Source organism: Crinia signifera, chromosome 2 (assembly GCF_055691185.1).
Source record: "Crinia signifera chromosome 2, ASM5569118v1, whole genome shotgun sequence".
NCBI lineage: Eukaryota > Metazoa > Chordata > Amphibia > Anura > Myobatrachidae > Crinia > Crinia signifera.
The window spans coordinates 22,858,196-22,873,775 of NC_139218.1; the positions used below are offsets into that span (position 1 = coordinate 22,858,196).

General features: G+C 50.8%; 1 protein-coding gene across 3 annotated transcripts in view; it reads right to left on the minus strand.

The window, feature by feature from the left end:
- The window catches only part of DOP1B (DOP1 leucine zipper like protein B), a 118,953-nt gene that overhangs the window by 57,921 nt on the left and 45,452 nt on the right, over positions 1-15,580 (minus strand). For all 3 annotated transcript variants that reach the window (XM_083171740.1, XM_083171739.1, XM_083171741.1), the window contains exons 8-13: positions 15,386-15,495; positions 14,727-14,841; positions 13,957-14,077; positions 6,795-6,914; positions 4,812-4,911; positions 1,427-1,618 (exon numbers count right to left, since the gene is read on the minus strand). In XM_083171740.1, coding sequence (XP_083027866.1) covers positions 1,427-1,618; positions 4,812-4,911; positions 6,795-6,914; positions 13,957-14,077; positions 14,727-14,841; positions 15,386-15,495 — 758 coding nt within the window. The remainder of the gene's footprint in view (positions 1-1,426; positions 1,619-4,811; positions 4,912-6,794; positions 6,915-13,956; positions 14,078-14,726; positions 14,842-15,385; positions 15,496-15,580) is intronic.

Consider the following 15,580-nt stretch of genomic DNA (forward strand, 5'->3'; position numbering starts at 1 on the left):
TGAAATTTATAGGCCGGTCAGCATTACATCCATTGTGGGGAAAATATTAGAAGGAATAATAAGAGATGGTATCCAAAATTTCTGGACTTAGGGAAATCTGTTGATGTAATACTGCTTGATTTCGCTGCTTTTGACACAGTGTCTCATAAAAGGTTATTAATGAAACTAGGAAATTTAGGGTTAGGAGATAAAATGTGTAATTGGATTAAAAACTGGTTGCACTATCGGGGACAGAGAGTGGTGGTAAATGGCATACATTCCAGCTGGGGTAAGGTCCAAAGTGGAGTCCCACAAGGTTGAATAGTGGGACCCACCTTGTTTAATATATTAATTCATGATTTACGATGTGACATTGTGAGTAAAATTGATTAAGGAAATTAACTCAGGAGAGGAGGTGGATACACTAGAATGTGAATTAATTAGAAAGGTGGTAACAAAAATGAACAAGCTACTTATAGGCTAAATGGAGTTATAGGGAATTCTGCTGTAGGGAAGGACTTGGAGATCATCATAGATGGAAAACTGGGTAACAGTGCACACTGCTCAAGTGCAGAAGCAAAAGCAAACCGGACACTGGCATGCATTAAAAGGGGAATGGATTCAAGGAATGCCAATGTGATAGTGGCATTGGTGAGACCACACTTGGAATACTGTGTTCAGTTCTAGGCACCACACCTTAAAAAGCCTATAAATGAATTGGAACAGGTACAGAGAAGGGCGACTAAGCTAGTAAAAGGTCTCGAATCACTAGAATGCAAATATAGGTTAACCAGCCTGAAAATGTTTCCACTGGAGAAATGGAGGTTGAGAGGTGATATGATTAGTATGTTCAAATACAGGACTGGGAATCATATGGAACTGGGAGATGATTTGTTCACTAATAGGACACGTGGGCATGTACTGAGGCTCGAGGAAAATAAATTCCGTACTGAATTAAGAAGAGGATTCTTCATCATTAGAGCAGTAACATTCTGGAACTTATTGCCGGTTTGGGTGGTTACAGCAACTACTGTTACTGAATTTAAATCCAACTGGATACATTTTTGGCCACTAAGGGAATCCTATAGATATGACTTACTCAAGTCAGTAGTTACAAGTCAGATAGGTGGAACTCGATGGACTAACGTTTTTTTTCAACCTTAATTACTATGTTACTATGACTCCGAGAACCTGTGAAAAAGCTTAATCGAAAGTATTCAGCTTCATGTCTAAAGGTTTACAACTTATAACTGCAAGGCCCAGATTACATGATCAGACATAAGAGAGGTAAAACACACTGTCACAGCTCAGTAAAAACAGAACTAGTGAGAAAACAGTATTTAATGAACGGGAAAGTCTCTCTCCTACAGCTGCTACTCAATAGTGACACAGTGCAGGCGCAGAGTAGCTGCATGCAAGAACAGACACCATGCAATCGGTAACATACAGCGTCTGGGCTCAGGGACTCCATATCCAGGTACGCTGGCGGCATTTGCACTTTGCTCAGCACTTTGAAGCAAGTCTTCAGTGCCTGGGTCAGCTCCGGCAGGCTAAGCGTGTCCATGTTCTCAGCCGTGGACTGTGCCATGTAACTCAGCATCTGGGGCAGGTACTGAGTCTGCACTTCAGAGTACAGTTCCTGGGATAGGAGAGATAGTAATAAGGACACTGATCATTAATCCGTCGCTGTTACACTTCTCTATCACTACTAAAGGCCCCATATATTAGGCCGACAAGTCGGACAGAATTCTCCTGTGAGCCGCCCGGCAGCTCCCCGAGAGGCTCACATACAATTTGGCACTTGATGGGCCATTTTTTACATGTGATAAATCGCCTATATAATGGGGAGCTGCAGCGGGCAGTGAGGAGAAGGGTAGCGGGCGGGCGGTCATCAACATCATCTGCGGGACGCCGGGGCGTGCAGCGAGTACTTTCACTAGCGGGCGGCGAGTAATGACCGGGCTGGGGGGTGAACGCAGATATCATCAGCGGGACGGGCATTCGATTTTTAAAACAGCTCTCAGCCAATCAGAGAACAGTCAGTCATTTGACAGGTTATTTTAAAAATCGAATGCCCACCACTGCACTGCCCGTCCCACTGATGATATCTAAGTTCACCGCCCGGCCAGGTCAGGATTCGCTACCCGCTGCACGCCCCGGTGTCCTGCAGATGATGATGACCACCCGCCCGTCCCACTGCTCCCCCCCTGGTCAGGCATATATGCAGGGACCTCCCTGATGTGGTCCGATGCGGGCGGCACCGCGCATCGGATCAGATGTCACACACCTGCAATTTTGGGCCGATTTCACCCGGTTATTGGCCCAAAGTGCCGAAATCGGATGAAATCGGCCCAAAATCGCATAGTGTATGGGGGCCTTAACAGTAATCACGTAGGACAGTGGTTCCCAACCCTGGTCCTCGAGTACCCCCAACAGTGCACGTTTTCCAGTTCACCCGGCAGGTGCACTCATTATTCAGACACATTTTAAAAGATCCACATGTGGAGCTAATTATTTCACCTGTGTTTCTGTGTGGAGACCTGGAAAACGTGCACTGTTGGGGGTACTTGAGGACCAGGGTTGGGAACCACTGACGTAGGAGGACATATGATAGAAGAGGTAGGAATACGGTTCCTTAATCTGACAATAGTATTATTACATCTGTGATTTCATCATTTTAGAACCCACATTCTCCCATCTGTATGAAACAAAACCTATTGTAAAGAGGCAGAGAGTGATGGAGACGGCGGCGGTGGGAGGAGTTACCTGCAACAAATGCTGGAAACGTCTTATCTGGCGCCTGTCTTAGTAACTACCAATACCGGTGCTGCACACAGGCTGTATAACAGACACGCTAAGGGCTGCGGTGTAGGGTCAGTAGGTTGACACTATTAAAATGCATTGGGTTGACCACTGAATGTCGACAGGGCTTAGGTCGACACACAAAAAAGGTCGACATGGCTAAGGTCGACAGGGTCAAAAGGTGTACATGAGTTTATCTTTTTGTTTTTTTTTGGGAGCCGACATGTGTCGGCAGGCGGTATTTCATGCCCTACCATCCACTAGGTCGTGGTGGGAGAATAGAATAGTGTGGCGAGCGTAACGAGGCACCGTGCCCGAAGCATGACAATCACAGGGAGCCAGGCGAGGGGCTGCGGTGCACCAATACGGTGTCCATGTCGACATTTCGGGACAAATAAAAATATATGTAAAACCAATGTCAACCTTTTGACTGTCGAACTTCCCATTGCCGACCTAATGCTTGTGTTGACATTTTGACCCTGTCCACCTTAGCCATGTCTACCTACGCCCTGTAGACCTTCTGTGGTCGACCCAATGCATGTCGACTCAACGACCCATACCCAAGGCTGACCCCGAATACTTTCTGTATGACTGTTATTTCGGTTTCAGTTTCTGTTATACAAATAATTTAAGATTTTTAAACAATAAAGAAGTTCGATTAACATATAACAATACAGGAACACCCGTCACTGGTTTACACATGTACATTATGTCCAGGTTCCAACACAGTAGTGAGTGCGCAGAGGTGAAAGACTCCTCTTACTGATACCCCTTTCACACTGCACTTTTAAAACGGTATATTGCCGTTTTTTTCCCATTTTAAAACGTTTAAGGCTGCAATGTGAAAGTGTCAGAGTTGATTTACCAGTTAAAGTTAACCGATATTTCAACACGGTTAAAAAGCAGAGTCCTACACGTCTTAAAGCCGTTTTTTTGGCAGTTTGAACAGCTCTATTTCAATGGCTTGAAACGTGTCCCTTGGGGGTTAAACGGGTTGAATGTTTGAATGGTATTAAATGATTTTTAAAACGGTTTTCACCTGCAATGTGAAAGGTCTCAAGGCTCTGTCCCGTTTTAAAGTCCCATTTAAGAATACCGTGTCATTACCCATTTCTGCAATGTGAAAGCAGTATTAGATGAAGAGTGACTCTCCATTTGTAGGAATTCTATAAATATACACAAGTGTGAACCTGCGGACTGCAGTGCATGAGATGACTTGGTGGCATGCAAGTTTATACCCATACAGATGCGAGTCACCAAATCTCGACCATATTACGCCCAGGGCCGGTGCTAGGCACCGGAGCGCCCCAGGCAGGGAGGGGGGTGGGCGCCCCGGTGCTCAAACACTTACCCGCTCCAGGGGGGCCACGCTGCCTGGTCCAGCGATGCGGTGCATGGCGCTGTTACCTTCGCGGAGGCATGCTGTGCGCCGCCGCGACTCTCCCCAGGGAGGGGAGAGGAGGGGTCCAGTGCTGTGACGTTCTGGGGGGGGGGTCTTGCCGTGCGATGCGGCGCTGCCTGCCGCAACTCTGCCCAGGGACGGGAGGAGAGGGGGGGTGTCCGGCGGCGCTGTGACTTTCCAGGGGGGAGCTTGGCGGGTGATGCGGCGTGGACAAGCTCCAAACTGCCGCCCTCCAGCGGCCGGCGCCCTAGGCAAATGCCTAAGGCTACCTAGTGGTGGCGCCGGCCCTGATTACGCCGAACCCATGGGGCCGACATGAACATGGCCAACAGAGTCAAAAGATCAATAGCGTAGTTAGGGCAATATACAGTATAAAAGGTTGACAGGGTATTGTTACTATTCCCAATAGTAGTCCACATGGATGGTAGAGTATAAAATAGATTTAAAAAAAAAGGGTTAATCAAATCTCATTATTGCATATTGTGGTAAAGTGCAAGCAAATGACTTCTTAGGAGGAGATGACTCAAACATAGGTTGAGAAGTTTCCCAAAGTAACCAATCAGCTTCTCACTAATTTCTACTACGGAATGCATGAATGGAGCAGAATGAGGTGTTGTGAGGTCATTACCAGAGGGATGACATCCAGCAGGAAGACCAGCAGAGTGCAGATCTCAGACACCGAGGGGGCTCTGCCTATGTACTTGTCCTCACAAGAATCCGCATCTTGCCTGTGAAAGGAGAAAAATGGCACAATGTCATTTTAAAATGGGTAATTACAACATACTATAACAAAAACCCAGGTGCATGCTGGTAATGACTCATTAACGAGGCGAAGCAGAAAGGGACATGGACAAGATGTGATAACATTTACATGGGGGAGAAGCGGTATGAGTGCACCCCGGCTCCTTCTTACATGGGGGAGAAGCGGTATGAGTGCACCCCGGCTCCTTCTTACATGGGGGAGAAGCGGTATGAGTGCATCCCGGCTCCTTCTTACATGGGGGAGAAGCGGTATGAGTGCACCCCGGCTCCTCCTTACATGGGGGAGAAGCGGTATGAGTGCACCCCGGCTCCTTCTTACATAGGGGAGAAGCGGTATGAGTGCACCCCGGCTCCTCCTTACATGGGGGAGAAGCGGTATGAGTGCACCCCGGCTCCTTCTTACATAGGGGAGAAGCGGTATGAGTGCACCCCGGCTCCTTCTTACATGGGGGAGAAGCGGTATGAGTGCACCCCGGCTCCTTCTTACATGGGGGAGAAGCGGTATGAGTGCACCCCGGCTCCTTCTTACATAGGGGAGAAGCGGTATGAGTGCACCCCGGCTCCTTCTTACATGGGGGAGAAGCGGTATGAGTGCACCCCGGCTCCTTCTTACATGGGGGAGAAGCGGTATGAGTGCACCCCGGCTCCTTCTTACATGGGGGAGAAGCGGTATGAGTGCACCCCGGCTCCTTCTTACATGGGGGAGAAGCGGTATGAGTGCACCCCGGCTCCTCCTTACATAGGGGAGAAGCGGTATGAGTGCACCCCGGCTCCTTCTTACATGGGGGAGAAGCGGTATGAGTGCACCCCGGCTCCTCCTTACATGGGGGAGAAGCGGTATGAGTGCACCCCGGCTCCTTCTTACATGGGGGAGAAGCGGTATGAGTGCATCCCCCTTCTCCCCCATAATGCCACTGGGACAGATGTACTAAGCCTTGGAGAGTGATCAACTGGAGAGGGATAAAGTACCAGCCAATCCGCTCCTAACTGCCATGCTACAGGCTGTGTTTGAAAAATGACAGAAGCAGATTGGCTGGTATTTTGAGCCTGATTCAGCAAGGCTCGCTAAGCAGCGGTCGTTCGCTGCTTAGCGAGCCTTGAACGCCGCCAGCCCCACCCCCGTCGAATCATTTCCATGCGAGGGGATGTACTTGAACACGAAGGGGAGAGAAATCATTGAAAAGTCGCTGACCATGAAATGATTTCTTGCCCGCCAAAAAGGGGCGGGAGCTGAAGTCATGTGATGTCAGTTGTCGGAATCGCCACACCAACTTTCCCAGAGGAACGGCCAGTGTTATCATGGGTGTCCAGCCTCGTATATGCCCTCATCCCCCCTCCGGTTTTTGCCCTCATCCACCCTCATGTTTCTGCCCTCGTCCGCCCTCACCGCAGTGAACGTCCTGGTGAGTGTGTAACTCCTGAAGCTGTTCGGTGGCGGGATTTGCACATGCGCAGAAATGAGCATGCGTAAACCCCAACCATCGGGCTGGGTCCAAATTCGGATCGCTACAAGCGATCCTGAATCGGCCCCTTTATCTCTCTCTGAGGATTAGTACATCCAGCCCTCAAAGAGGAGAAAGCTTTAGATAATTTCACTGTAATCCTGGATTATCCTCCTTGCGCCTTGCTATCTCCAGAGAAGGATCTACGTATGCAGGACAAGACGCCTCTGTGTCACCGAGAGATACAAGCTACAGTGTTCCAGCATAAGCCTGTTCCTGACCCGCACTGCATGCTGGGACTGATGGGGGAGTAACAGGCTGCCTACCTCTGCAATAGGGGGACCTGTGATATCCAGGCTGTGAGAGCTGAGAGCATATGAGATGTATTTTCCCCACAGACTACAAACCTGAAGCTGTTCTCGAAGCACAGAGTCATGTAGTCCCACAGGAAGTCCGAGCTCAGCGACGTGATCAGCAGGTTGGCCGTCTTCACGATCTCAGAGGCATTTTTGTTTTCTTTAATTGCACTGAAAAACAGGATATAAGGTGCCGGCAGTGAGGTCACAGGACACAGGATTCTGTGGCTGGTGATAAGGGCAGGAGAGGACGATGAAGGGTTGCGCTGCCATAGAGGAGATCCTGGGTGGTGTGGATCTCTGCGCACAGACACAATGGAGATTCTTTGCTTACAGCTCATGTACTAAGCTATGTGTGTTTGCGTATCTCCGATCTGATACGAGTTGTACAGTAATCTTTTTTGGGATGGTAAAAATGTGATCATATAGAACTGCCCTGACTTGCAGGAGTGGTGCGGGTGTTTATCTAACATGATATATGTGTGCGCAGGGAAGCACATTGACGACGGGTGTTTTACATCTAGCAAGATTTCACTTGCAGACCCAGGTGTCCTGGTATTAGCCCTATAGATTCTGCAAGAGGTAATAAATCAGTCTTCTGAGGTTGTACTCCCAGGGGTGTCATAAGATATTTGTAGGCCCCATAGCAAAACTTTGTAAGGGCCCCTGTATACCAACCATGGCGATAAATATATACGTATATAAGCCATGTAATTTGCCCAGGGAAAATGGGCCCCATTCGGTTCTGGGCCCCATATCAGCTGCACCCCCTGCATCTATGGTAGCTACACCCCTGTATATAACACATGTAACTGTGACAGGGAAGGTGGCCCCTCTCAGCTCTGGGCCCCATAGCAGCTGCACTCCCTGCACCTATGGTAGCTACACCCTGTATATAACACATGTAACTGTGACAGGGAAGATGGCCTCTCTCAGCTCTGGGCCCCATAGCAGCTGCACTCCCTGCACCTATGGTAGCTACACCCTGTATATAACACATGTAACTGTGACAGGGAAGTTGGCCTCTCTCAGCTCTGGGCCCCATAGCAGCTGCACTCCCTGCATCTATGGTAGCTACACCCTGTATATAACACATATAACTGTGACAGGGAAGGTGGCCCCTCTCAGCTCTGGGCCCCATAGCAGCTGCACCCCCTGCACCTATGGTAGCTACACTCCTGTATATAACACATGTAACTGTGACAGGGAAGGTGGCCCCTCTCAGCACTGGGCCCCATAGCAGCTGTTCCCCCTGCATCTATGGTAGCTACACCCTGTATATAACACATGTAACTGTGACAGGGAAGGTGGCCCCTCTCAGCTCTGGGCCCCATAGCAGCAACACTTCCTGCACCTATGGTAGCTACACCCCTGTATATAACACATGTAACTGTGACAGTGGCCCCCCTCAGCTCTGGGCCCCATAGCAGCAACACTTCCTGCACCTATGGTAGCTACACCCTGTATATAACACATGTAACTGTGACAGGGAAGGTGGCCCCTCTCAGCTATGGGCCCCATAGCAGCTGTTCCCCCTGCATCTATGGTAGCTACACCCTGTATATAACACATATAACTGTGACAGGGAAGGTGGCCTCTCTCAGCTCTGGGCCCCATAGCAGCAACACTTCCTGCACCTATGGTAGCTACACCCCTGTATATAACACATGTAACTGTGACAGTGGCCCCCCTCAGCTCTGGGCCCCATAGCAGCAACACTTCCTGCACCTATGGTAGCTACACCCTGTATATAACACATGTAACTGTGACAGGGAAGGTGGCCCCTCTCAGCTATGGGCCCCATAGCAGCTGCACTCCCTGCACCTATAGTAGCTACACCCCTGTATATAACGCATGTAACTGTGACAGGAAAGGTGGCCCCTCTCAGCTCTGGGCCCCATAGCAGCAACACTTCCTGCACCTATGGTAGCTACACCCCTGTATATAACACATGTAACTGTGACAGGGAAGGTGGCCCCTCTCAGCTCTGGGCCCCATAGCAGCTGCACTCCCTGCACCTCTGGTAGTTACACCTCTGTATATAACACATGTAACTGTGACAGGGAAGGTGGCCCCCCTCAGCTCTAGGCCCCATAGCAGCTGCACTCCCTGCACCTATGGTAGTTACACCCCTGTATATAACACATGTAACTGTGACAGGGAAGGTGGCCCCTCCCAGCTCTAGGCCCCATAGCAGCTGCACTACCTGCACCTATGGTAGTTACACCCCTGTATATAACACATGTAACTGTGACAGGGAAGGTGGCCCCTCTCAGCTCTGGGCCCCATAGCAGCAACACTTCCTGCACCTATGGTAGCTACACCCCTATATAAAATACATGTAACTGTGACAGGGAAGGTGGCCCCTCTCAGCTCTGGGCCCCATAGAAGCTGCACTCCCTGCACCTATAGTATAACACATGTAACTGTGACAGGGAAGGTGGCCCCTCTCAGCTCTGGGCCCCATAGCAGCTGCACTCCCTGCACCTATGGTAGCTACACCCCTGTATATAACACATGTAACTGTGACAGGGAAGGTGGCCCCTCTCAGCTCTAGGCCCCATATCAGCTGCACCCCCTGCACCTATGGTAACTACACCCCTGTATATAACACATGTAACTGTGACAGGGAAGGTGGCCCCTCTCAGCTCTGGGCCCCATAGCAGCTGCACTCCCTGCACCTATGGTAGCTACACCCCTGTATATAACACATTTAACTGTGACAGGGAAGGTGAACCCTCTCAGCTCTGGGCCCCATAGCAGCTGCACCCCCTGCACCTATGGTAGTTACACCCCTGTATATAACACATATAACTGTGACAGGGAAGGTGGCCCCTCTCAGCTCTGGGCCCCATAGCAGCTGCACCCCCTGCACCTATGGTAGTTACACCCCTGTATATAACACATACTAGGTGATTCATCGCGCCCTACGGGCGCTCTTCACACCGTCGTAAGGGGCTGCGCCCCCTTAATTTGTGAACGTTTGTATATGAGAAATATGGTTAGAATTGTATGAAAGATGCCCTGTATTGCAACTTAGGTGTCCGCGAATCGCGGGAGGGGGGGTCGCGGAGGGTGCCGTGAATTGCAGGAGGGGGGGTCGCGGGGGGTGCCGCGAATTGCAGGAGGGGGGGTTGTGGGGGGGTGGATGCTGCGAATCGCGGGAGGGGAGGGATTGCAGAGAATCGCGGGAGGTGGGGTCGCGGGAGGGGGGTTACGGGGGCGGGGGTTGCGGCGAATCATGGTAAGGGGGGTCGCGGGGGGTGTGCCGTGAATCACGGGAGGGGGGGTCACGGGGTGGGGTGCCGAGAATCGCGGGGGGGTGTGTGTGTGCCGTGAATCGCGGGAGTGTGGGTTCCGGGGGGGGGTGTGACGCGAATCGCCACAAGAAAAAATCAACACAGAAAGGTCAACACATGTAAATGTTGACATAAGTGTGGCACTTTATTGGTGTCCATGTCGACACATAAGAATGAATATGAAAACATTCAAAAAATGAAAAAAAAAACTTCAAAAACTCATGTCAACCTTTTTCATTGTCGACCATAGCCATGTCAGTGTTTTCCATGTGCAATTTAATTCTGGAGCTGCCGCGAATCGCACGGGGGGGGATGCCGCGAATTGCGGGAGGGGGGGTCGCGGGGGTGGGTGCCGCGAATCGCGGGAGGGGGGGTTACGGGGCGGGGGTTGTGGCGAATCATGGGAGGGGGGGTCGCGGGGGTGTGCCGTGAATCACGGGAGGGGGGGTCACGGGGTGCGGTGCCGAGAATCGCGGGGGAGGTGTGTGTGTGTGTGTGCCGTGAATCGCGGGAGTGGGGGTTGTGGGGGGGGTGGGGTGGGGGGGGTGTGACGCAAATCGCCACAAGAAAAAATCAACACAGAAAGGTCAACACATGTAAATGTTGACATAAGTGTGGCACTTCATTGGTGTCCATGTCGACACATGAGAATGAATATGAAAATATTCAAAAAATAAAAAAAAAAAAAACTTCAAAAACTCATGTCAACCTTTTTCATTGTCGACCATAGCCATGTCAGTGTTTTCCATGTGCAATTTAATTCTGGAGCTGCCGCGAATCACGGGGGGGTGCCGCGAATTGCGGGAGGGGGGGTCGCGGGGGTGGGTGCCGCGAATCGCGGGAGGGCGGGGTTCACAGGGGTTCCGGTGGGGGGTTGCCGCGAATTGCGGGAGGTGGGGGGTCACGGGGGGTGCCACGAATCGCGGGAGGGGGGGTTGCGGGGGGGTGTGACGCGAATCGCCACAAGAAAAAATCAACACAGAAAGGTCAACACATGTAAATGTTGACATAAGTGTGCCACTTCATTGGTGTCCATGTCGACACATGACAATGAATATAAAAAAAAAAAAAAAAAAAAAAAAATCTTCAAAAACTCATGTCAACCTTTTTCATTGTCGACCATAGCCATGTCAGTGTTTTCCATGTGCAATTTAATTCTGGAGCTGCCGCGAATCACGGGGGGGGGTGCCGCGAATTGCGGGAGGGGGGGTCGCGGGGGTGGGTGCCGCGAATCGCGGGAGGGCGGGGTTCACAGGGGTTCCGGTGGGGGGTTGCCGCGAATTGCGGGAGGTGGGGGGTCACGGGGGGTGCCACGAATCGCGGGAGGGGGGGTTGCGGGGGGGGGGGGGTGTGACGCGAATCGCCACAAGAAAAAATCAACACAGAAAGGTCAACACATGTAAATGTTGACATAAGTGTGCCACTTCATTGGTGTCCATGTCGACACATGACAATGAAAAAAAAAATAAATTAAAAATAAATCTTCAAAAACTCATGTCAACCTTTTTCATTGTCGACCATAGCCATGTCAGTGTTTTGCATGTGCCATTTAATCCTGGGGCTGCTGCGAATTGCGGGGGGGGGTGCCGTGAATCGCGGGAGGGGGGTGGCAGGGGGGGTGCCGCCAATCGTGCAAGGGGGGGTCGCGGGGGGGTTCTTTTTGCAGCGAATCGCGGGAGGGGGGGTCGCGGGGGGGTGTTTTTGCTGCAAATCGCGGTAGGGGGGAGTCACGGGGGAGCGGGTGTTTTTGCCGCGAATCGCGGGAGGGGGGGGGGGGGGGGCGCGGGGGGGGGAGGTTTTGCCGGAAATCGCGGGAGGGGGGCGCTCACCTGGTGGCTGTGGAGTAGCAGTGCTGGGAAACATGGGAAGGCAGTGGGTGTCTGGCACTGTCTGTGGGCTCACTGGGCTGGTTCTCTGTCACATACCTCCCAACATGACCCTCTCCAGGAGGGACACAATGCTCTGTTTCTAGACTTCCCCTTAATGTATGATTGCCATCACCTGTTTTAAACAGGTTAATTTCTCAGAAAGGTGTTCAGCACAGATGAAGGCAATCACACATTAAGAGGAAAGTCCAGGAACAGTGCGTTATAGACACAGACACCCACTTTGAGTGACAGATGTAGCCAAATATATAGGAGATAACTGTGACAGGGAAGGTGGCCCCTCTCAGCTCTGGGCCCCATAGCAGCTGCACTCCCTGCACCTATGGTAGCTACACCTCTGTATATAACACATGTAACTGTGACAGGGAAGGTGCCCCCTCTCAGCTCTGGGCCCCATAGCATCTGTACCCCCTGCACCTATGGTAGCTACGTCCTGTATATAACACATGTAACTGTGACAGGGAAGGTGGCCCCTCTCAGCTCTGGGCCCCATAGCAGCTGCACTCCCTGCACCTATGGTAGCTACACCCTGTATATAACACATGTAACTGTGACAGGGAAGGTGGCCCCTCTCAGCTCCGGGCCCCATAGCAGCTGCACTCCCTGCACCTATGGTAGCTACACCCTGTATATAACACATGTAACTGTGACAGGGAAGGTGGCCCCTCTCAGCTCTGGGCCCCATAGCAGCAGCACCCCCTGCACCTATGGTAGCTACACCCCTGTATATAACACATGTAACTGTGACAGGGAAGGTGGCCCCTCTCAGCTCTGGGCCCCATAGCAGCTGCACTCCCTGCACCTATGGTAGCTACACCCTGTATATAACACATGTAACTGTGACAGGGAAGGTGGCCCCTCTCAGCTCTGGGCCCCATAGCAGCTGCTCTCCCTGCACCTATGGTAGTTACACCCCTGTATATAACACATGTAACTGTGACAGGGAAGGTGGCCCCTCTCAGCTCTGGGCCCCATAGCAGCAACACTTCCTGCACCTATGGCAGCTGCACCCCTGTATATAACACATGTAACTGTGACAGGGAAGGTGGCCCCTCTCAGCTCTGGGCCCCATAGCAGCTGCACTCCCTGCACCTATGGTAGCTACACCCTGTATATAACACATGTAACTGTGGCAGGGAAGGTGGCCCTCTCAGCTCTGGGCCCCATAGCAGCTGCACTCCCTGCACCTATGGTAGCTACACCCCTGTATATAACACATGTAACTGTGACAGGGAAGGTGGCCCCTCTCAGCTCTGCGCCCCATAGCAGCTGTTCCCCCTGCATCTATGATAGCTACACCCCTGTATATAACACATGTAACTGTGACAGGGAAGGTGGCCCCTCTCAGCTCTGGGCACCATAGCAGCTGCACCCCCTGCACCTATGGCAGCTACACCCCTGTATATAACACATGTAACTGTGACAGGAAGGTGGCTCATCTCAGCTCTGGGCACCATAGCAGCTGCATTCCCTGCACCTATGGCAGCTACACCCTGTATATAACACATGTAACTGTGACAGGGAAGGTGGCTCATCTCAGCTCTGGGCCCCATAGCAGCTACATCCCCTGCACCTATGGCAGCTACACCCCTGTATATAACACATGTAACTGTGACAGGGAAGGTGGCCTCTCTTAGCTCTGGGCCTGAAAGCAGCTGCACTCCCTGCACCTATGGTAGATACACCCCTGTATATAACACATGTAACTGTGACAGTGAAGGTGGCCCCTCTCAGCTCTGGGCCCCATAGCAGCAACACTTCCTGCACCTATGCTAGGCACACCCTGGACAACTCCCCCTGCAGTTAGCCAGAGCTACAGCTTTATTAAATGTCTGGCAGCACCATTAATACCACTAGGCCAAATTCCACACTACATATAAGTGGAACTGGTCTACCCAAGTTGAAGACAAAATCAGCCAGTGTACTCCTAGTAATGTAGCCCCACCTAGGGGAAGTATAGGGAGCTGCAGTGGTGACCGTGGTATTCCACAACGTATTACAATGTACAGATCTGATAGCCACTAATACCTTATCAGCTGGCTGCCCGTCTGAGTGTAGCTCAGCTTTATATCCGTCCCTAGAGCATCCTTGCAGTATGCATAAAAGGCTCGGATCACTTCCAAGAACAAATCTCCCACCACCGGCGGACCTGATAACAGGAAACGGAACATAATCGTTATTATAGATACATAGAAGTCGTCCTTGATGTTCTCAAGTTCAGTCTCAATATCCTGTGAGATCTTTGCCCTACACACTCAGAACGCAGCTAAATATAAGTCACTCTCATACCTTTCATCTGTCCTTCTGATTTCTTGATCTTGCTATGTTTAAGTACCTCCGCTTACTTTTCTATGTCCTATATTGTATGCCCCTCCTTCCTATATTCTCGTATATGGCATCCTTCTACCTAAGGTCCGTCCCCTCACCCACCTATCACCACTTACATGCTGCTATAAGACTGACCTTCTAGTCAGCGGCTGCGAAGGCCGGTGCCGGACACTAGCGCCTGCGAAGGCCGGTGCCGGACACCAGCGGCTGCGAAGGCCGGTGCCGGACACCAGTGGCTGCGAAGGCCGGTGCCGGACACCAGTGGCTGCGAAGGCCGGTGCCGGACACCAGTGGCTGCGAAGGCCAGTGCCGGACACCAGCGTGCCTCTGAATTATTACATTAGGTGACAGGCTACTATATAGATGATATTCCCTAATCACAGAGCACAACGTAACTGCCATGAACACATTTGAATGATAAATGAAGTTGGTATCAATAGGCCACGTTACTTAGTGGCCACTCACATTACCTATCTCCGGCTTGTCTAAAAGAATGACGAGGATCCGGAAGGGCTTCAGATAAACCTGCAGGCCTTGCTCAGAGTCCGAGTATAGGATATTCTGGTGTAAAATCCTCATTAGAGCCTGGAGACCAGGAAAAACCAAAGACTTAAGTGTTATTACTGCTAACGACCATATACAACGGGCATTATCCAACCATCCTGTCAGTCCTGCGCTTTACAATAGGAGACAGTGATACAACAAACTGGGTATTTACAGACAGTCAAAGGTATGAGGGCCCTGCTCGCAAGCTTACAATCTATAGGGAAATGTAGTCAAAGCATTCAAATGAAATCCAGGGCCCACCTGCGCATTTGTGCCATGCTCCCTGTTGTAGTGCCCGAACATTTCAGTGCTTGGTTAATTCATTCATTTAATTTGTATTCCTGTAATAATGGAAGTAGGCTACAATATTATCACTATGGCACTGACCCCCCGGGAATGCTCTGCCATCTACCTCCAGCAGGGGGAGCGTTGAGTATCTGTTATAAATGTTTCCTGTATATATTTGCAAAATGGTAATTCCAGATGACTTATTAAAACTAGATAAACAGATACAATTGCTTTAGGGAAACAACACTTGCTGCGTGTGACTTGGAATTCAGGAAACAATGTACGTTATACTTACTTGAATCAATAAATCTTTGGAGTATTTTGCAAAAAAACAATTGCAGTAATCTTCTTCCCCCACAGACCCTTTCAGCTCCGGGGCCACAACTCTCCCTTTGATATCGGATCCTGGAGGGGAAAGATGCTTCAAATGACATACAGTATATTATCACCGCAAATAGGGCTGTAACTGGGGATATCTGAGCAATGACTG